General features: G+C 42.6%; 1 protein-coding gene across 3 annotated transcripts in view; it reads left to right on the top strand.

Annotated features, from left to right (window-relative positions):
* ppp1r21 (protein phosphatase 1, regulatory subunit 21) overlaps positions 1-22,542 on the top strand; it is a 127,187-nt gene that overhangs the window by 34,814 nt on the left and 69,831 nt on the right. For 2 of the 3 annotated variants that reach the window (XM_070888681.1, XM_070888680.1), the window contains exons 5-8: positions 8,223-8,387; positions 14,671-14,729; positions 14,838-14,932; positions 17,800-17,852. In XM_070888681.1, coding sequence (XP_070744782.1) covers positions 8,223-8,387; positions 14,671-14,729; positions 14,838-14,932; positions 17,800-17,852 — 372 coding nt within the window. The remainder of the gene's footprint in view (positions 1-8,222; positions 8,388-14,670; positions 14,730-14,837; positions 14,933-17,799; positions 17,853-22,542) is intronic. The other variant, XM_070888682.1, reaches the window with a different exon arrangement.

Below are 22,542 nucleotides of genomic sequence, written 5' to 3'. Positions count from 1 at the left end.
TTTTGAAGGGGAGGAAAGTAGCAAGCTGGAACGGTTTGGGGAGTATTTGATTGTGGAGCTGAAATGGCTGGGGCTCTTCAGCCAATAGTGGAGAGATGCAAAGGAGGCCAGAATCCTAAAAGTCGAGGGTGAGTACAGGAACATAAGGATTTTGAGGTTATAAGGAGAGAGGAGGCTATGGAAGGGTTTATAGACTAAGTGCAGTTTGAAGCAAAAATTATGATCCCTCATAACTGTCTTACTCGAGAATGAGTAAAGTGATTTATTTTCTCTGGTGAGGAATTGCAATACAAGGACAACCAGTCTTGTCTCACCAATCACTCTGATACCCTTGTTCCAGTCATTCTCAATTAGCAACAGGAATGGAATGCCTTCTATATAGTAGCCATTATAAATGGAAGTTGGATACTTGTATGATGTTGCATTTGTTCATATAACTAATATTTTTAGAACCACTCTTGTGAATTCTTCCTCGGCCATTTGTTCTAAGTCTGACAACTCTGTGAAAGTCAAATTTTTTCTGCAGTGACACTGATTGAGCTACACTGTACTGATGAAAAAGCAATCCATTAATTATTTGCCATCATTATTTAGTGAATTTATGTAGTTCGTTCAGTGCTGTTGAAGCGTTTATTTTGGTACATGGGTTTTATGTTTCTGCATTTGTATTATCTATTGATAGGTAGAGATTCCTGTGGTGTTGTTCATGGTAAGTTTAAAAAAGATTATTTGGTCTTGGGATGTGGTATTTGTTGTTCATCCCGAGTTACCCTGAGTCAATCATATTTAGGCCATGTGGGACTGGAATCACATTTAGGCCAGACCATATAGGGGCAGCAGGTTCTCTTGCCTGAAGGCCATTAGTGAATCAGTTGGGTTTTTACGACAATCCAGAAATTTTCAGTTATTCTTCTGATGCTAGTCCTCAAGGACCAGATATAACTCATTGGTTTTCACAATTTGCAATGTTGGGATTTGAGCATGCAACTTCTGGATTGCCAGTGCATTGCCATTGGCTACTGTACCCATACCCTACCAAAAGACATGCTGATAAGCAAGATCATTTATTTCTTAGGAGCACAGCAAATAAATGGGAAACACTCAGCATGTGTAAGGTATCAAAATATAAAAACTGAAAAGAATAAAGTTTATTAAAAAAATTAAACCATTTATTGGTTGGTTTTAAAATAAAATATCTGAACTTTGTTGCACAGAGGAAACAGGCTCAGGGAGGCTCAAGGCAAGGAACAAAGATAATAGAATGAAAGAAAGGTAGCAGCGCTATCTAATGTAGGAGGACTTAAAAGGTGAGTATAGTAAAGGAGCTGTGAAAATGATACCCGTTGAAAAGTAATGTAAATAGGCGTTACTTTTAGTGTCACAATGTGTGACAGAAATTATAATACAGGAAGTACATGCTGTCGTATGAAATTTCAAGTTATACGTATGTGCCCCTTGTCTTTTCCTCCCCATCCCTACACTTTCAGTCGACAATTTTACTCTGACAACCCCCCCATCTCTCTGCATTTTCTTCATTCTTCTGCATCCTTGTCACCCATGCACCTCCCCTCCACTCCTCCTCTTGCTTTGTCTACCATTCCTTCTCTCCTTCCACCACCCCGCCCACCCCCTCAACTCACTGCTCAAGATGGGAATGTGGTGGAGTGTGCACTTAGCTAATCAATGCTATTTAAATTTTCCTGCTACTCTTTGTGCATATCTTTTGGTTAAGTGGGTTGTAGTTGGATTGTTGTTTGGCTGTAGTGTTGTGTTTTGCTGTTGGCAGAATGTCAGGAATGGAGACCAGATATTTTCTGCTGGCTCATACAGATTTTCAGTTTGAACCATTTATTTATGTTGATTTGTGTCTCAAATTTAGTGGGGTGGGAATAGCAGAAAGCCATTCAGCCCTTCGAGTCCATTCCACCACTCTGTTAAATCATAGCTGCTCTGTACCTCAACCCTATTTACCTGCTTCTGTTCCATAAACCTTAATACCCTTGCCTAACAAGAATCTATCGATCTCAGTCTTGAAAATGTCAATTGTCCCAGCTTCAACACCTTTTCCAGATTTCCATTACCCTTTGTTGAAAAAAAAATGGCCCCTGTTTTTGCTCCTAAATGGCCCAGCTCAAATTATAAGATTATGCTCTCTTCTGAATTCCACCACCAGAGGAAATTGTTTATATGTATCTACCCTATCTAATTCCTTTATAATTTTAAATATGTTGATTAGGTCACCCCCTCAACCTTCTACACTATAGGGAATGGATGCCAAGTTTTATGCATAAATTTAACCCTGTAAGCCCTCGTATCATTCTGGTGAATCTGCACTGTACCACTTCCAAGGCCAATATATATTTTCTGAGGTTCGGTGCCCAAAATTGAATGTTATGTTTTCGACGGGGTCTGACCAAGGCTATGTATAAGTATCACTTCCTTAATTTTGAATTCTAACTCCCTTGGGATAAAGGCCAATTTTCTATTTGTCTTTGTGTACCTGTGCATTAGCGCTTAGTGATTTGTGTACATGGACACCTAAATCCCTTTGCTCCTCTTCGGCTCCTTGCCTCTCACCATTAATAGAATATTCTGATTTGTCTTTCTCAGATCACAAGAGAGATGCACATCCAACTGCAGTTACAGATAAACTTATGAGTTTTTCTCTCATTGTATTGGGAATTGCAGGATGGCGTGTAAGGGTATTTTAATTCTCTTTGGAGTTTTGGATTTGTCCAAACTTTTATACAGTAGGGGTACATGTAGTTTATTTTTAATATGTGCTTTCCGCTGGAAACTTTTTTAATTTCATTTTTATAGGGGCAGTAATTGGATATATTTCTCCCTTTTGAGTATTTTCTTAATTTTCATCATTTTTCTTGCTTGTATGAAGGCTTTAACTCCTGCTGGGTATAGTTCCCAGGTGCTGGTTGCCCGAGTGGTTATTTTCCACGCATAAGTATCAGCAGAATTTGACTGGGGGAAATTCTAACCAAGTCTGATCCTGTTCAGGTTTTACGTGAAAAATACAAAACCTAAAATACATTGTTTTTCATGGAACCTGAAAAATAGTATAACATACAAAAGCAAAATACTGCAGATGCTGGAATCTGAAATAAAAACAGAAAATGCTGGAATAGTATAACATAGTTATCCCACTGGGGACACTGGCACTCAAAAAAAAAAATATATATATTTCCTGTCTCGTCCCTTTGTCTGTTTCCCCCACTCCTTCTTACCTTCTCCACCTCTTCTCTCCCTTCAGTTGTGCCCCTGCTCTTCTCTCCTTTTGATACCCACTCCTCCACTCGACCCTCCCTTTCCCTCCTTGGTTTAGGGGTGTCATTTGAGTTTGTCTGCCTATTGCTCGAAGAACTAGACAAAACTAGATCAACAGGAAAGTACAGGCACTTTGCTTGGCTCTGTCCTGTTTGAAATCAACAACAACTTATATTTATATAGCGCCTTTAACGTAGTGAAATGTCCCAAGTTGCTTCATAGGAGTATTATGAGATAAAACAATTTGACACCGAGCCGCATAAGTAGAAATTAGCGCAGGTGACCAAGGAGGAAAGAAAGGCAGAGAGTTCCAGAGCTTGGGGCCAAGGCAACAGAAGGCACGGCCACCAATGGTTGAGCGATTACAATTAGGGAGGAATCGAGGGTAGAATTAGAGGGGTGCGGACACCTCTGGGAGTTGGTGGGGTGGGGGGGGGGGAGGAGTGCTTTGAGGCTGGAGGAGATTACAAAGATAGGGAGGGAGGGGCGAGGCCATAGAGGTATTTGAAAATAAGGATGAGAATTTTGGAATCGAGGTGTTGCTTAACCGGAAGCCAATGTAGGTCAGCGAGCACAGGAGTCATGAGTGAACGGTACTTCAACAGCGGATGAGCTGAGGCAAGGGCGGAGACGTGCGATATTATGGAGGTGGAAATAGGCGGTCTTCGTTATGCTGCAGACATGTGGTTGAAAGCTCATTTCACGGTCAAATATGACACCATGGTTGCGAACGGTCTAGTTCAACCTCAGACAGAAGTTGGGTGAGGGATGGAGTCAGTGGCTAGGGAATGGAGTTTGTGGCGGGGACCGAAAACAATGGCTTCGGTCTTCCCAATATTCAATTGGAGAAAATTTCTGCTCGTCAGAACTGGATGTCTGACAAGCAGTCTGATAATTTTGAGACCGTGGAGGGGTTGAGAGAAGTGGTAGTGAGCCAAAGCTGGGTGTCATCATCATACATGTGGAAACTAACACTGTTTCCGGATAATGTTGCCAAGGGGCAACATGTAGATGAGAAATAGGAGGGGACGAAGGATAGATCCTTGGTTAACACCAGAGGTAACAATGCGAGGACGGGAAGAAAATCCATTGCAGGTGATTCACTGGCTACGGTTCGATAGGTAAGAATGGAATCGGGCAAGTGCAGTCCCACCCAGCTGGACAGTGGTGGAGAGGCGTTGGAGAAGAATAGAATGGTCAACCGTGTCAAAGGCTACAGACAAGTCAAGAAGGACGAGGAGGGATAGTTTGCCTTTGTCACAGTCACAAAGGATATTATTAAGACGTGTTAATTCCAGTTGATTTTATTTCAACTTGGGAGAATCATAATAGTAATTACACTACAAATGATGGCAATTGAGGCATACTGCTCCTTTACAACTGATATTTTTAAATGTTAATGATTTCTTTAAGTAACTTCAAAACAGTCACCAAAATATATCATATTATAAAGCAATTGCATTTTGTTACAAGCAAGTCTGTAGTCCAGAAAGTCTCTTGATTTAGTAATGTTCACGGTAGAAAGATGGCTATAAATACATTTTTCCTGAATAGTTTTTTTTCCCCCTTTAAGTTTGATTACTTGGTTGTCAGCCCTAATATATTGTAAATTAATTAGAAGAAGCTCAAGTGTATACAGTCCACTCCGGATGATTCAAAGCCTGTTTTTTTTGTGTGCAAAAGCCTTGCTATCCAATAATTTGAATTGAGCAGTGTGGGAATTTAGTTCTTAAAAATGTGAATTATCAGAGAATTAAAATTAAGAGTGGATGTACCAGAAACTATAGAAACCCTTTTATTGAGATAATTATTCTTGATAAATGAAATTTCTTCTACAAAGAGGCTGTTCACAATGTTGGAACAAAGAATATTTTTGGGAAATCTGGAGTCTGCCCAAGAGTATTGTGCTGATTTTAATTTTAGATCCATTTCAAATGCAGTCTGAAACAGCATTTTACAACCTTTCCATGCGTACACAAATATTTGTTCACTATCGCCACATTTCTGTTTCTTTTAATAATGGTTTTGGATCATCTAGCTTGTTTTTTTGGCTTTCTAACTTCAAGGGCATCCATAGCTCCACTCTGAAGCAATAAAACTGATTTATTTAAATAAAATTTCCACAGTATATTCTCCTAATTAGATTGGAGCCCACCTTTTAGGCCAAGAGCATGGGTGGTCATCCTGCTTATAAACACTTGCCAGCATTGTTCTATAACCAGCTCTAGAGACTGCTCTTTTTTTATTTTGATGATTTAGGGACATAGTCAGTGTTTTGGCTCTAAATGTGATCTGTCTGAAATTGGGTAACAAGCAGTACATTACATAATGTGTGTAGTAGTCTTATATGTATGGTAAGATAAGGATGTAAACCAGAATCCCCTCTGATTGCCAGGTACTTGCAGTTTTCAGCAAATAAGATTACAGATTAAAACCAGATTTTTCTAGATAGTCTTTCCAAATGTTTCTCTCTCATTCTCTTCAGAGTTGATTTGATTACTATGCAGAGGGTTGTTTTGTTTTGAAGTGGCTGCAATGTTTTCCATCTTCGTGGTTGAATGGGAGAAGTTGATGCCTGCTCTGGAAGCCATCTTTCATACATTACATTTAAACATTAATAATATATAAGATCCCTATGGTCTCACGCTTCCACCCCGCCCCCCCCCCCCGGCGTGGTTAGCAGTTCTCACTTCAGTTTCAATTCTCACAATTTCTAAGCTTTAGTAGTAGTTTGTCATCCTCCTTTGCCCTGCTGGCATAGACTAGTTGGGCCGAATGACCTGTTTCTGCACTGTAGATTTTATGGAAACTATACCTATTGATGTCAAAAATAGATGAGGACTTTTACTGAGCTGGATGCTGACTGAAAATGTAATCCTTCTCATTCATTCATTCTTCATTTCATTCTTCATATATAAATGGAGGCATTGTCCCTCTTATCTCTGTGTGGGAGCTTGCTGTGTGCAAATTGGCTGCTACGATTGCCTGCAAAATAACAATGACTACACATCAAAAATAATTCATTGACTGTACTGTGGACCATCCTACAGTTGGGAAAGGCACTGTATAAATGCAAGTTCATTTGTTTTTTTGGAGGTGGGGTGGGGTTTCTTTCATACTTTTGTTATTTTTGAGTCGGTTCCAGCTGCAATTTCTTTTCCTCCCCCTGCTCCCCTCAAATTGTGTTAAGTCCTTCAGTTGGCATTGGTTGCCTTTTGCCCAATTTAAGTTCTATCCTGATTGCGGTTTGGTTCATGCGAGCAGTTAATGTTAATCCTTGAACATCCTTATACCAGGCCTTTTACCACCACCAGTGTTAGCCCTACAGTTTTCCTTTGTGGCATAACGTACTGGCAGTATACAGACCACTCAGCTGAGGCTTTCCTAAAGGGGTTCAAATCACTATTATGTGGTAATTGGGAAGTTTGTATACCTACTATGGTATTTGGGAAGCTTGTATACCTACTCTGGTAATTGGAAGGTTTATATACCTACTTTGGTAATTGGAAGGTTTGTATACCTACTCTGGTAATTGGGAGGTTTGTATACCTACTCTGGTAATTGGAAGGTTTGTATACCTACTCTGGTAATTGGGAGGTTTGTATACCTACTCTGGTAATTGGAAGGTTTGTATACCTACTCTGGTAATTGGGAGGTTTGTATGCCATGCTGCCATGATGGCTTCCTTTTTTTTTGAGGCAAGATGTAATGTTGGTTTGTTTCTTCAATACCGCTGGCCTACCCACATCAAACACTTGTCAGCAGCTCCTGCAATGCCCTAGTGGGCAAAGGCACCACTTGGTATAACACTAAGGGATACAAATGAGAAGGTTCCCTGGACAGTCCCTGGCTAGTAGTAGGTTCTCTTCTGAAACCATTTGCCGTGATTCCTTTTTCTCTGCTTTCAAAGCCGCCTTAAAAACCCATCTCTTCAATCATTCTTTTAGTGTCTCTCATTTTTATTCCCCCTATCCTCCCAATTCATCCTTTTCCTGCATGGTATCCACCTCGTCACAGTGCCAAGTTCATTGAGACTTTCTTTAACATGACAATCCCTATATAAATGCAATTGTTTGCTGGTTAGATGCTTCAATCGACCTTGCTACCCTTCATCTTGGGAGAGGAGAAAAAAATAATTTCAGTTTTGTTCTTGAGATTCTTATTTAGTGATTGTTGCTGGAAACTGAAAGTTTGTACCTTGTATGAGAACACAATCGGACTTAGCTGTGATGTACGATAGTCATATAGCCTGTTGACATGCACTGTCGAGGTTTACACATTAAGGCTGAGCAAGATACCACAGATGCCCATGGAATCCTGCCCAAGGTTACTCAGTATTTTCTGCAGAGGAGGAAAGATCTTTGTCGATTTGAGGCAGATGAATATTGTTACCCAGTTGGATTGACTGTCCGCATGGAGGACATTATCCAGATGACTCTCTCCCTCATTTTCATATTAGAGCAGTGCAATGGTTACAAAGATTTCAGCATAGCTATTTGGGCATTTTGTGAAGTAATATATAACTCTGAGCTTCACCTACATATTACTGGGATGAGGTTCAAAATATCAATTTTTGGAAGATTTTTGGAGTATTTCTTTAAACTTGATGGATAGCATTCTTGCAGGTTCCCACAGTTGAGTTCTTCAGGTATAAAACATTTAGTATCGAAGGTCTCTGTTGAATAGAGCCTTTGCATAAACTCCAGGAGTTTAAAAAAAAAAATTGGAATATGTTTATTCCAGAGTTAGGTTTATTGTATAGCTAGCTCACTGATGCGATAGAACACACAAGTTTGAAATAATGTGGAAAAACACGGGGCAAGAAAAGGTGTTCCGCCTAACTGTTACTATATCAGTAATTAAGAGCATCTAAATTAAACCAACCCAGCAAATCTAAGTGTCTGTGTATGCTTCTTCCTTTTTATATTTTCTTGAATATACAGGTTCAAGAAGCTCAAGAAAAACATAGACAAATTGAAACTGAGCTCAGCGAGCGATTAGTGGTGCTGGAGAGAGATGCCATGCAACATCATGCTGTGGTTGATGGCTTGAAGCAGAAGTACATGGACACCATAGAAAAACTTCAAAATGACAAAGCAAATTTAGAGGTTAGACCTTTAATCACTTTTTTTTTGAGGATGAGCTTTCATCTTCAGGTATCCTCTCGATGGGCTCAATTTTGGCCAGGAGTTGCTCTTTTTTTGTTGTAATTTGATTTTTCTGGCATATCTTAAAAATCCCCATTTTGCACATTCAGTTTGCGCCAGTGTAAGTGAGTTAGTTACGATTTTTTCAAAATAGTCGTTACCAGCCACCTACGCCAGTTTTGGCTATTTTGGCCAGCTAATAGTTACTCTAGATCTACTTAGGTCAGCGTATGTGGCCACTTCAGAAAACCTTTGCGGAGAATTAAGCAATCAGTGCAGGTAGGTGCATCGGAGGCCTTTCAGCCTGTAATAGGGGTGGGAAGGGAAGTGGAGAGGACCTGCACCTAAAGCGCCTAGACTTGCAAAGCACTAAACAAAGCATAAAAAGTAATAAGCATTCAATAACACATTAAAAAATAGAAGCCAGTCCTACCTTCATCTGAAAACTCGGCCTGGGACGGCAGCGGGAGTGATTGAACTGCCGACATCGGAGCACACACAGCAGCTGCAGGAAGCAAAATCATCGGACAGGTTGCAGCAAGCAAACAGCAAAACACCAGCAGCTACGTATCCCTTTAAAAATGACTTCCAAATTTCGGCGCTACTGCGCATGCGCAGACATCGTGACCCGACTCCAGTGCGCATGTGCAGATGTCCCGGCACTATTTTCAGCACAGAACGCTGGCTCCGCCCCCGACTCGACTGGCCACGCTGCGCAACGACCGGGGGGAGGCTGGACAGCGGCCAAAGTGGGGAGGAATTTTTTCGCCACACTTCTGAACGGAGAAAAGCAGCGCATCTCCGGTAAGTGCACCGAAAAAAGGGGTGGGCCAAAATTGAGCGCTTTGTTTTTAAGCTCTTCCCCGAGAGAGATGACACTTTCTGGCATCCAGCCTCCCTCTGACTATGAATCTTATATCCACAGCCTATAGACCTACCATCCTTCTCTATCTCTGATAACCAATCCAACTGAGTCCAATCTGTCCATTTATTTTATAAACAGAATTGTATCCTTTAAGTATTCTCCAATAACTGCCTTAACCTTTGGACCTGTCCTCCTAGCCTAGACTGATAAAAGTTAGTGTTATTCTGGTCTCCCTCCTCTGTACTAGGGGGAGTGTTTGCTAGTGCTGTTGGGGAGGATTTAAACTGATATGGCAGGGGGATGGGAACCAATGCAGGGAGACAGAGGGAAACAAAAAGGAGGCAAAAGCAAAAGACAGAAAGGAGATGAGGAAAAGTGGAGGGCAGAGAAACCCAAGGCAAAGAACAAAAAGGGCCACTGTACAGCAAAATTCTAAAAGGACAAAGGGTGTTAAAAGAACAAGCCTGAAGGCTTTGTGTCTTAATGCAAGGAGTATCCGCAATAAAGTGGATGAATTAACTGTGCAAATAGATGTTAACAAATATGATGTGATTGGGATTACGGAGACGTGGCTCCAGGATGATCAGGGCTGGGAACTCAACATCCAGGGGTATTCAACATTCAGGAAAGATAGAATAAAAGGAAAAGGAGGTGGGGTAGCATTGCTGGTTAAGGAGGAAATTAAGGCAATAGTTCACAAGGACATTAGCTTGGATGATGTGGAATCTATATGGGTAGAGCTGCAGAATACCAAAGGACAAAAAACCTTAGTGGGAGTTGTGTACAGACCTCCAAACAGTAGTAGTGATGTTGGGGAGGGCATCAAACATGAAATTAGGGGTGCGTGCAATAAAGGTGCAGCAGTTATAATGGGTGACTTTAATATGCACATAGATTGGGTTAACCAAACTGGAAGCAATACGGTAGAGGAGGATTTCCTGGAGTACATAAGGGATGGTTTTTTAGACCAATATGTCGAGGAACCAACTAGGGGGGAGGCCATCTTAGACTGGGTGTTGTGTAATGAGAGAGGATTAATTAGCAATCTCGTTGTGCGAGGCCCCTTGGGGAAGAGTGACCATAATATGGTGGAATTCTGCATTAGGATGGAGAATGAAACAGTTAATTCAGAGACCATGGTCCAGAACTTAAAGAAGGGTAACTTTGAAGGTATGAGGCGTGAATTGGCTAGGATAGATTGGCGAATGATACTGAAGGGGTTGACTGTGGATGGGCAATGGCAGACATTTAGAGACCGCATGGATGAACTACAACAATTGTACATTCCTGTCTGTCGTAAAAATAAAAAAGGGAAGGTGGCTCAACCGTGGCTATCAAGGGAAATCAGGGATAGCATTAAAGCCAAGGAAGTGGCATACAAATTGGCCAGAAATAGCAGCGAACCCGGGGACTGGGAGAAATTTAGAACTCAGCAGAGGAGGACAAAGGGTTTGATTAGGGCAGGGAAAATGGAGTACGAGAAGAAGCTTGCAGGGAACATTAAGACGGATTGAAAAGTTTCTATAGATATGTAAAGAGAAAAAGGTTAGTAAAGACAAACGTAGGTCCCCTGCAGTCAGAATCAGGGGAAGTCATAACAGGGAACAAAGAAATGGCCCACCAATTGAACAAGTACTTTGGTTCGGTATTCACTGAGGAGGACACAAACAACCTTCCGGATATAAAAGGGGTCGGAGGGTTTAGTAAGGAGGAGGAACTGAGGGAAATCCTTATTAGTCGGGAAACTGTGTTGGGGAAATTGATGGGATTGAAGGCCGATAAATCCCCAGGGCGTGATGGACTGCATCCCAGAGTACTTAAGGAGGTGGCCTTGGAAATAGTGGATGCATTGACAGTCATTTTCCAACATTCCATTGACTCTGGATCAGTTCCTATCGAGTGGAGGGTAGCCAATGTAACCCCACTTTTTAAAAAAGGAGGGAGAGAGAAAACAGGGAATTATAGACCGGTCAGCCTGACATCGGTAGTGGGTAAAATGATGGAATCAATTATTAAGGATGTCATAGCAGTGCATTTGGAAAGAGGTAATATGATAGGTCCAAGTCAGCATGGATTTGTGAAAGGGAAATCATGCTTGACAAATCTTCTGGAATTTTTTGAGGATGTTTCCAGTAGAGTGGACAAGGGAGAACCAGTTGATGTGGTATATTTGGACTTTCAGAAGGCTTTCGACAAGGTCCCACACAAGAGATTAATGTGCAAAGTTAAAGCACATGGGATTGGGGGTAGTGTGCTGACATGGATTGAGAACTGGTTGTCAGACAGGAAGCAAAGAGTAGGAGTAAATGGGTACTTTTCAGAATGGCAGGCAGTGACTAGTGGGGTACCGCAAGGTTCTGTGCTGGGGCCCCAGCTGTTTACATTGTACATTAATGATTTAGACGAGGGGATTAAATGTAGTATCTCCAAATTTGCGGATGACACTAAGTTGGATGGCAGTGTGAGTTGCGAGGAGGATTCTATGAGGCTGCAGAGCGACTTGGATAGGTTAGGTGAGTGGGCAAATGCATGGCAGATGAAGTATAATGTGGATAAATGTGAGGTTATCCACTTTGGTGGTAAAAACAGAGAGACAGACTATTATCTGAATGGTGACAGATTAGGAAAAGGGGAGGTGCAACGAGACCTGGGTGTCATGGTACATCAGTCATTGAAGGTTGGCATGCAGGTACAGCAGGCGGTTAAGAAAGCAAATGGCATGTTGGCCTTCATAGCGAGGGGATTTGAGTACAAGGGCAGGGAGGTGTTGCTACAATTGTACAGGGCCTTGGTGAGGCCACACCTGGAGTATTGTGTACAGTTTTGGTCTCCTAACCTGAGGAAGGACATTCTTGCTATTGAGGGAGTGCAGCGAAGGTTCACCAGACTGATTCCCGGGATGGCGGGACTGACCTCTCAAGAAAGACTGGATCAACTGGGCTTGTATTCACTGGAGTTCAGAAGAATGAGAGGGGATCTCATAGAAACGTTTAAAATTCTGACGGGGTTAGACAGGTTAGATGCAGGAAGAATGTTCCCAATTTTGGGGAAGTCCAGAACCAGGGGACACAGTCTAAGGATAAGGGGGAAGCCATTTAGGACCGAGATGAGGAGGAATTTCTTCACCCAGAGAGTGGTGAACCTGTGGAATTCTCTACCACAGAAAGTTGTTGAGGCCAATTCACTAAATATATTCAAAAAGGAGTTAGATGAAGTCCTTACTACTAGGGGAATCAAGGGGTATGGTGAGAAAGCAGGAATGGGGTACTGAAGTTGCATGTTCAGCCATGAACTCATTGAATGGCGGTGCAGACTAGAAGGGCCGAATGGCCTACTCCTGCACCTATTTTCTATGTTTCTATGTACCTTCTCCAGAGGCTTGAATTCTTTGTGTAGAAAACTGGGCACAATACTCAAGTTTGGATGTACCAAAGCCTTGTATAATCTAAATATATTACAGAAATAAATGTGATGTTCTTGAAAAATTGTTTTTAAACCAACTGAAAACAAGAAATTTATTTGGAAAATTAAATCAATATCCTACTCTCAAAAGGGGAGAAGAAATTATGTCTGTTAACACATTGATTTGACTTTTTGATGAATGTTGGTGATTTATTCCGGATTATGGGTGACTTCATGAAATTATTCATCAACAACAAGTATTTAGATAGCTTCTTTAATGTAGGGAATCGTTCACAGGTGCTTAACAGAAGCATAATCAGACAAAAATGAATGTTAAAAAAGGAAATATTAGGAGGAATGACAAAATGCTTGGTCGAAGAGGTAGATTTTATGGAGGGTATTATTAGTGGCGAGGCAGAGGAGGTTGGGCAGGGATGTGCAGAGTGTGGGGCTAAGACAGCTGAAGGTATAGCCACCAAAGGTGAGACAGATGCACAAGAGGCCAGAGTTAGCAGTACAGCGGTGGGGGGGGGGGGGGGGGAAATATAGGGCTGGAGGAGGAGGTTAGAGATCCCAGATGGGATGCTGGACAGCCGAGCATTAGAATATTACAATATTACACTGTATTTACAGCACAAACACCATTCAGTGTTGACCAAGACATGGATGAGGGCTTCGGCAGCAGAAGAGCTGAGGCAGAAACAGAGGCTGGTCATGTTAAAAGTGAAAGTAAGGGGTCTTGTGATGGAGTTGGACGTTGAGCTTGGAGTCGAATAGGTTGCTGATGTGAACAAACTGAGACAGTAGCTGTGGAGGGGAATGAGTTTTTAGCATAGCTGAAGACGATGGCTTTGGTCTTCCTGTTGTTTAACTGAAGGAAATTGCAGCTCATCCAAGACTGGATGTTGGGCAAGCAATTTGACAGCATGTAGGCAATGGAGGGGTCAGCAGATGTGCTGGAGAGGTAGAACTGGGTGTTGTCAGCGTCAAACCAGACGCTATGTCTTCATATGCCAATGAGCAGCACATAGACGAAGAGGAGAAGGTCAAGGCTATATCCTTTTGGAGATTTCTGAGATAACTGTGTGAGGGAAGGAAGAGAAGCTGGAATTACTCTAGTTATGATTGGATAGTTAAAGAGTGGAACCAAGCAAGGGCAGTCCCACTGAGCTGCAACGGAGGGGAGGCTTTGGAGGAGGTTCATGTGGTGTTGTCCAAGGCTGCAGAGATGACCAGGAGAGAAAATTCATGGTAACTGAGGATGTCATTTGCAACTTCTATTAGAGCTGTTTCACTAGTGTGACAGAGGTGGAAACCTTTTTGGAGAAATTCAAGCATGAAATTGAAGAAAAGATGGGACATTTTTGGACGATGGCAAACACGTTCAAGGACTTTGGAGAGGAAAGTGAGGTTGGAGATAAGGTGGTAGTTTGCAGTGGGGCGGGGGGGTGGGGTGGGTGGGGTGGTCAAGGGGGTGTTTTTTTTTTGAGGAGGGTTGTGATGATTGCTTTGAAAGGGAGTTAGACACTACCTGAGGAGAGGGAACCATTTACAATGGCAGCTAGCATGGGGACCAGGAAGGGAAGTTGGACACAGTCTCAAGATAAGGGGTAAGCTATTTAGGACTGAGATGAGGAGAAACTTCTTCAGTGAGTTGTTAACCTGTGGAATTCCCTATCGCAGCGAGTTGTTGATGCCAGTTCATCGGATATATTCAAGAGGGAGTTAGATGTGGCCCTTACGGCTAAAGGGATCAAGAGGTATGGAGAGAAAGCCGGAAAGGGGTACTAAGGTGAATGATCAGCCATGATCTTATTGAATGGTGGTGTAGGCACAAAGGGCCGAATGGCCTACTCCTGCACCTATTTGCTATGTTTCTATGATGATCATCTACATGCACAGGTCGAATTTTTTTTAAAACTTTGCATTGGAAAGGATTCATAAACTTTTCTTACAGAATATGGAATATTTTCACAGGTGAAATCACATTCATTGGAAAGAGAAGCAAAGGAATGTAGGCTGCGGACAGAGGAATGGTAAGGCAGAGTTATGGCTTGTACTGTGCTACTTTGCTTGTTATTGCTGAAATATATGGAGTATTGTACATCTTGTAAATCATTTCAAATTCATCTTTTTAAACACAGCCAGCAGCAGCTAAAGAATATCCATGCTGACCTGAGTAGCCGATTGGACCAGTCAAAAAGTATTATTCAAGAAAAAGTACCTTTCAATGATACAAGTGAGTATGTCTTCATATGCAATTTAGCATTTGTAATTGCATTTCTATAACAAACATCATTTCAGTATATCAAATTTTATACAGAAGCCCGTGTAATTGGAGCCCTATAAATCACATATTGCAACAAGCAAGTGGTTTATTCCTATTGTGATAAATTAGAAAGTGTTATAGGGGCTATCAGATGTCTTATGGGAAAATCTATACTGAATCACTCCAATGTTTGAGATTCCACCTGTTTTTAAACATCAAGCTGTTTTACATGGTTTATTTATGACAGATGAATGTACTGAAAATATCTGTCCGATCATGTACCAGATAGACATGCAACTTCAAAAAAGAATTGCTTTTACACCTGGCTGTTCCATTACTACCCCCTCGAGCTGATTCCCCTACAAACATTCTTCCAAAGACAAACTCGTGCACCTCCTCCATGTTTTGTGAGGAAATGCCCCCAGGCTGAGTTTGGTCTGTCTTGTATAGCATTTGTTGTGAAATTAATTCCTAAAACCACCCCAAAGGTTCGAACCACAAAACACGTTTGTTCAACTCATCATCATAGGCAGCCCCTCGGAATCTAGGAAGACTTGCTTCCACTCTTAAAATGAGTCCTTAGGTGGCTGAAGAGTCCAATACGAGAACCACAGTCCCTGTCACAGGTAGGACAGATAGTCGTTGAAAGGGTGGGTGGGACAGTTTTGCCGCATGTTCTTTCTGCTGTCTGTGCTTGATTTCTGTATGCTCTCGGCAATGAGACTCGAGGTGCTCAGCGCCCTCCCGGATACACTTCCTCCACTTACGGCGGTTTTTGGCCAGGGACTCCCAGGTGTCATTGGGGATGTTGCACTTTTTCAGCGAGGCTTTGAGGGTGTCCCTGTAACGTTTCCTCTGCCCACCTTTGGCTCGTTTGCTGTGAAGGAGTTCCAAGCAATGCGCTTGCTTTGGGAATCTTGTGCCATATAGGTAAATCACAATGTTACCAATCCAAAAGCAAATACGGATGTTAATAAAGAATTTAATATTTAAAAAAAATAGTTTTAGCGCTGTGAAATGAATGAAAAAGATTGACAAAAATATGGGTTCAGTTTCTTTGATTTCGGAATGATAAAATGCTAACTTTTGGATTGCTTTCCCCTCTATAGCATAAGGTAGGTTCTTCACATCCTACAGAACGGTTAAATCAAATTCTTTGAATTATATAGAATAATGTTGAGTGCTCCTTCCTTTCCCTTCCCAGATCCAATTTCCCTTTGGATAGTCTCCTCTTATTCTTCCTCTGAGGCTTGTGACTCATGAGGAATATAGTTCCATGGGTGTGGCACTCTGGCAGCTCACTTAGGTAACCACATAAATTGTGAACTATTCATCTGCATTGCTTTCATAGCCTCACCTGATGGCCATACATTTACACATTTCCAGCAGGGATCAAAGTGACCCTGATCCTGTTCTCACCTAGTGTTGCCATGTGCATTTTTAGCATGGGTTACTAGACGGTGATCAAACACAGAAACCTTAGAAGACTTTATTCTCCCTAACCAAGAGTACTGAAACCAATTGTACCCTTCCCTATGTTGCAACTGAAATGAGCTAACTTAGTAAAGACGAGGAAATCAAACCTGGGGCGATTTTGATCTGTATGGCTTAGCTAATTATAGATTGATGGGAAGCCCAAATACTAGATTCGACTATCAAATCCACGATACTTAAAAAAAAAAAAAAATATTCCAGCATGTTCGTTAGTTGAATAGACAACAGCTAAGTAGTTTGTTATGTTTTGTGTTTGCATCAGCCCTCGCTCTCCATTTCCAAGATGTAAAACGCTGGAATGTTGTTTTGTCATGCTAGACGTACTGCCTAGTTGTTACATGATTTTCAGCCTTATAAGGTTATTGTTTGTTTTTGAGTAGTGTTAAGTTGAATATCAGTTTAAAGATCAAAATTAAATCCCCATTTTAAATGTCTTGTGTAACAGCAGCTGACACTTGTGAGAAAATCTGCGGGTGGGGTGTTGAGAAGAGGAGAAAGCCTATTTTGGTTGGAATCTAGTTGCTTTTGTGTATGGGATGAATTGAGTGGCTGAGAGCACTTAATGGGTCAGGATTATAGAATCATTAAAAATTTACGGCGCAGAAAGAGGCCATTCAGCCCATCATGTCTGCGCCGCAGCAAATGAGCCATCCAGTCTAATCCCACTTTCCAGCTCTTGGTCTGTAGCCCTGAATTTGCTTTCAGATATTGACCAACATGCTGTGCATTTAAGGTTTTATTTCTAAAACTCTGAAGTAGTTACAAGTTTTGCTGAGCTTTGAGTTTTTGTTCATTTTTATAATGCACGAGAGAGTGTACAGAGATTTATGAGGATGTTGCCAGGACTGGAGGATTTTAGCTACGAGGAAAGATTGGATAGGCTAGGGTGGTTTTCTTTGGAACAGTGGAGGCTGAGGGGAGACTTGATTGAGGTGTACAAAATTATAAAGGGCCTAGATAGAGTGGATAGGAAGGACCCATTCCCCTTAGCAGAGGTCAGTAACCAGGGAGCGTAGATTTAAAGTAATTTGGTAGAAGGATTTGAGGGGAGTTGAGAACCTTTTTCACCCAGGGGGTGGTGGAAATCTGGAACTCACTGCCTGAAAGGGTGGTAGAGGCAGAAACCCTCATCGCATTGGAAAGTACTTGAATATGCACTTGAAGTGCCAGACAAGCCATGAACAAGGTTTTATTTTGGATGACCTCTCTGCTAAGGAAAATGGATCCTTCCTATTCACTTAGACTGCAAAGAATGCAGGTGGAAATTTAGAGTGCATCTCCTTCTATTTTCAGTGTTTTTTAATGCTTAAAATCTACTGGTCTAATATCTCATTTTTATATAGGACTCTCAGAGTACAACACATTGGATGTACCTGTACATGATCGGAGGCATCAGGTGAGTAAGCCAGAAATGATTGGTGGGAAATGTTTCGTAGAGACTTTAAACTTCTGAAGACTGCTGTAGCTGTTCCACCAATTGGTTAGGAAATTACATTAATTTTATTCAGTGCTATTCAATATTATTTAAAAGTTACATTTTAGAAAGCATGGCCCCAAGTTTCCACATGATTTGCTCCTGATTTTTAGGAGCAACTGGTGTAGAACGGAGTATCTTAGAAATCGGAATTCTCGTCATTTAGTTTGCTCCAGTTCTAGTCAGTTAGAACAGTTTCACTTTGGAACAGAATTTTTTTTTCAAAAGGGGGCGTGTCCGGCCACTTATGCCTGTTTTCAAAGTTTCGTCAGTGAAAACTTACTCCAAACTAACAGAATGGAGTAAGTGAAGATTTTTGTACACTCGAAAAAACCTTGTCTACACTTTAGAAAATCAGGCGTAGGTTACAAATCAGGTGTAGGGAATGGTGGGGGGGGGGGGGTTTAAAGGGAAGTTTACAAACATTAAACACTTCAGTTCACAAATAAAGAGCCATCATCAATAATAAATGATAAATACATCAATAAATCAATCCAAAAAAAATTAATAAGAAATAAAGTTTAAAAAAAAATCAATAAATAAAACATTTTCTACTTACCGACTGCAGCACCGGGAGCCCTCCAACAGCGTGCTGGGATGCCGCCCCCCCCCCCCCAGTGTGTCTCTGTCAGTGTCTCTATCTCTCTGTCTGTCTGTGTGTGTCTCTCATTCTCTGTCTGTCAGTGTCTGTGTTTCTGACAGCGAAGGGGGAGGGATGGGGGCAAGAGAAGGGGATAAAGGGGAGATGGTGGGGGGGAAAGGAGATGACGGGGGTGGGGGGGAAAGGAGATTGGGGGGGGGGGGGGAAAGGGGGAGGGAGGCTGAACGGGCCGGGCCTGAGACTTCGGGCAGGGCCCGAGACTTCGAGCAGGGCCCGTCCCCAGCACCAGATTTACAGGTAGGTGGCGTTGGGTCAGGTCTGGGGGGGTGGTGGGAGGGAGGTCGGTTCGGTTCGGGTCGGGGGGAGGGAGGGACAGGGAGGTCAGGTCGGATCCAGTCCCGGGGGGAAGCGGGAGTCGGGGTGGGTGGGGTGGGAAGAGCGGGGGTGGGGGGGGAGCGGGAGTCGGGGTAGGGGGCGGGGGGAGTTCGGGGGGAGAGGGAAGGGGGGTCGGGTCCAGCGGCGGGAGCGGGGGTCGGGTCCGGATCGGTCTGGGGGTGGGGGTCCGGTCCGGAGGCGGGAAGCGGGAAGCGGGAGTCGGGTCGGGAGAAAGCAGGAGCTGGGCGTGGGAGGAGCCATATTCACGCAACCCCAGTGAGGCCATTCGGCCAGGGCTAGGGGCTGCGTGCTTCGGGCCCCTCCCACGCAGTTTCGGACGCCTGGAGCTACTGCACTTGTGCGCCCACTGTAGCGCGCATGTGCAGAAGTCCCGGCACTGTTTTCAGCGCAGGGACCTAGCTCCGCCCCCTACAGCTCCTGCTGCGCCGCGCTGAGGGCCAGAGGACCTGCAGGGAGGTGAAGAATCTGGATGTTTTTTTTAGGCGCACTTTGTGGCGCGAAAAACAGGCGTCCAGGTCGGGACTGCGCCGTTCTAGGTGCGGCTCGAAACTTGGGCCCCATATGTTTTGAAGGCTAGAAAACATGCAATTCTCGAAACAGATAGACGACCGCTGACTCTATTCTATGTTTGATGCAGTCTGAATAATTTAGATGTTCTTGAAAAATTGTGGAATTATCCTATTTTGCTAACTAAACCTTCAAGTTTATATTTTAATGTGAATTTTAAGTTCTATAAATCAATGAAATGTTTGTCCTTCTTCTGGCTTCTTTGATTATCCAAGGTTCAGTTCAGGATTTGATGCGATTAACATGAAATTGCCTCTGACTAATAATTATTACTTTGGAGATCCCAGCTGGGCCTGTGGTTCGTCTGTTTGTATTCCTAATCCCAAATCGTTTTTGTTTAATAAAATATCCCCACTATTATTGCAAATAACAAAAATCGCACCTTAATTTTCTGTTTTATTAAATCACAAAACAGAACTGTGGATCTGGTTTTATGCTCTGTGACAGAATTAGTAAAAAAACAAATGTCCGTCACAGTCCAATAAGTTCCCTTTTACTTTTTGTGAGAAATTATACTGTAAATGTTGTGTGCTGATAACCTAGAGCTGACACAGCAGTCGCGTGGACTAGAACCAGTTCCGCAACCCCCCAATCAATGTGGCTTTGAACATCTGTTTCCTATAGCTTAGCCAACAAAAATAGTTTCAGTGGAGTCAGATGAACAATACAGCAGGCGTCTAAATGATAAGGCCTGGAACGACAGTGTTGTGTATATAACATGGAAGAAATAACTGCACTCTTTGCTTAAGTGAAGTGTAAAGGAAGTTTGTGAAGGCAGGCTATAATTATGCTTTAAAGAGGAGCCAACGTGATACCCATGCCACCAATTCATATACTGTCATAACCTGGATCATCTGTTGGTTTTGGAACATCTTCCACATGATCGTGCCAAATTAATGAGTTGGATTAAAATATCCAAATTTCTCAAGAGTTCTTGCGGCAGGGAAAAAAATACCTTTTGTAACTGTTGGACAGAATGTGTGTGTAATCATTTTGGTGACTTCTGTCACTATTGTGGGTGTAAGGCACAAGTTTCAAACTGGAGGTTTGCTAACTCCCTCTTTTTACAGCAGCACATTTTGTAACGGTATTGAGTCCACATTGTTATGTAGATGATGTAAATGCAGGAAACCATCATAGTATTGAAGATTAAAGAGTGGGCAGTCGAGTAACTTTTTGTAAAACAATTTTTCATTAACTTTTGTAACCAAACTCCATTTCCAACTGACATTGTTAACTCTTGAATATGATGAAATCTGAAGCTTATTATGCAACAACTTGTATTTATATAGTGCCTTTAACATAGTGAAACGTCCCAAGGTGCTTCATAAGAGTATTATGAGATTAAAAAAATTTGACACCGAGCTGTGTTAGGAGAAATTAGGGCAGGTGCCCAAAAGCTTGGTCAAAAAGGTAGGTTTTAAGTATCATCTTGAAGCATGATAGAGGTTTAGGCAGATAATTCCAAACCTTAGGGCCTAGGCAACAGAGCACAGACATCTGGTGTGGGGGGTGGAGGACTGGAGGAGATTAGAGATAGGAAGGGACGAGGCCATGGAGGGATTTGGAAACAAGGATGAGAATATTGAAATCGAGGAGTTGCTTAACCGGGAGCTAATGTAGGTCAGCGAGCACAGGGGTGATGGGTGAGCGGGACTTGGTGCGAGTTATGACACGGGCAGCCGAGATTTGGATCACCTCTAGTTTTCATAGGGTAGAATGTGGGAGGCCAGCCAGGGGTAATTCTGTAATAAGTTGAGATTAAACTACAGGGCAGTTATCTAATTTAGTTGGCCTCAATAACACATTATTTATGAATTTGCGGCCCCTACGACATGCACCCGTAAGGTCCATGCAAGTTCTGGGTTTTCGCGGGAGAAGTGCACGCGCGTAAACCTGGAACTTGCGATCTGTCAAGAATTATCTTTACAATTCCAATGCATCCCCAGGAAAAGGACATCCGCGGGCAGAGAATTGAGCTATTTGCTCAACTTCTGCCAAACAAATGCCCATGAAATTCTAGCGCCTGGTAAAAGAAGGCGTAAGGCCTGTTTTTAACCAGTATTAAGAGTTTTAAAAAACAATAATAAATGTTAATCAATTTATACATTAAATAAACCTGTACAATATTTTCAGTCCCTTTAAAACATTTAGGGCGAGAAATATTGCAGCTTTGCCCCCATTTACCGCCATTTTACCGCCCTGACGGTTTTTTTCACCGTTTTTATGACGTAAATCGGCGTGCAACGGCCTGCTATCGCCGCGGGCAGGAAATTCGCTGATACCACCATTTTTACCGCCTGCCCAAAAACCCTCCAGGAAAATTCAAGTCTTACCTGCTTGGACCCACGACGCACCCGGTGCTAAGATGCCATCTTGAAAAATGGAGCAGAAATTCAGTCCATAAAAGGATTTGGAGGGAAGGCTGTGTTTTACACATTGAGGTTTTTGTAAGTTTATAGTTCTTTTTTAAGGCTATTTGTGGACATTTAAAAGAATGGTGGCTATATGCCATTATTGCTGGCTGCTTTCTCTATGCAGCATCGAGCTGGAAGAAGGCTTATTCAAGAGCATTATGAGCGTAATCAAAGAGCTCGCAGACATATGGGGAGGAGACTTTACCCCCCACGAGTTTACAGGAAGCAACGCTTATACCTGCAGCTGTCCGAGGCACAGCGCATTCGAAGTTTGTGCTTCCGAAAAGAGGTGGTCACAGAGATATGCCAGCTGATAAAGGCAGACCTACAGCCTACAGCGGGAACAGGACTGCACTGCCTGTCGAGGTGAAGGTGACTGCAGCACTTGCCTTCTATACCTCCAGCTCCTTTCAGGCATCAGCAAGGGACATATGCTGCATCTTGCAGTTTGCTACACATAGCCAGGTGACTACTGCACTGTACGCACGCAGGTTAGACTTTATAAAGTTCCCAATGACCCGGGAGGCACAGAATGTGGGCTATGAGTTTTGCATGAATTACTGGCTTCCACAAGGTTCAGGGTGCCATTGACTCTACGAACATCGCCCTGCGAGCACCTTTAGAGGAGCCA

This window comes from Pristiophorus japonicus, chromosome 9, assembly GCF_044704955.1.
Source record: "Pristiophorus japonicus isolate sPriJap1 chromosome 9, sPriJap1.hap1, whole genome shotgun sequence".
NCBI lineage: Eukaryota > Metazoa > Chordata > Chondrichthyes > Pristiophoridae > Pristiophorus > Pristiophorus japonicus.
The sequence above is the reverse complement of the archived record's forward strand: the minus strand, read 5'-3'. Positions and strand labels throughout refer to the sequence as shown.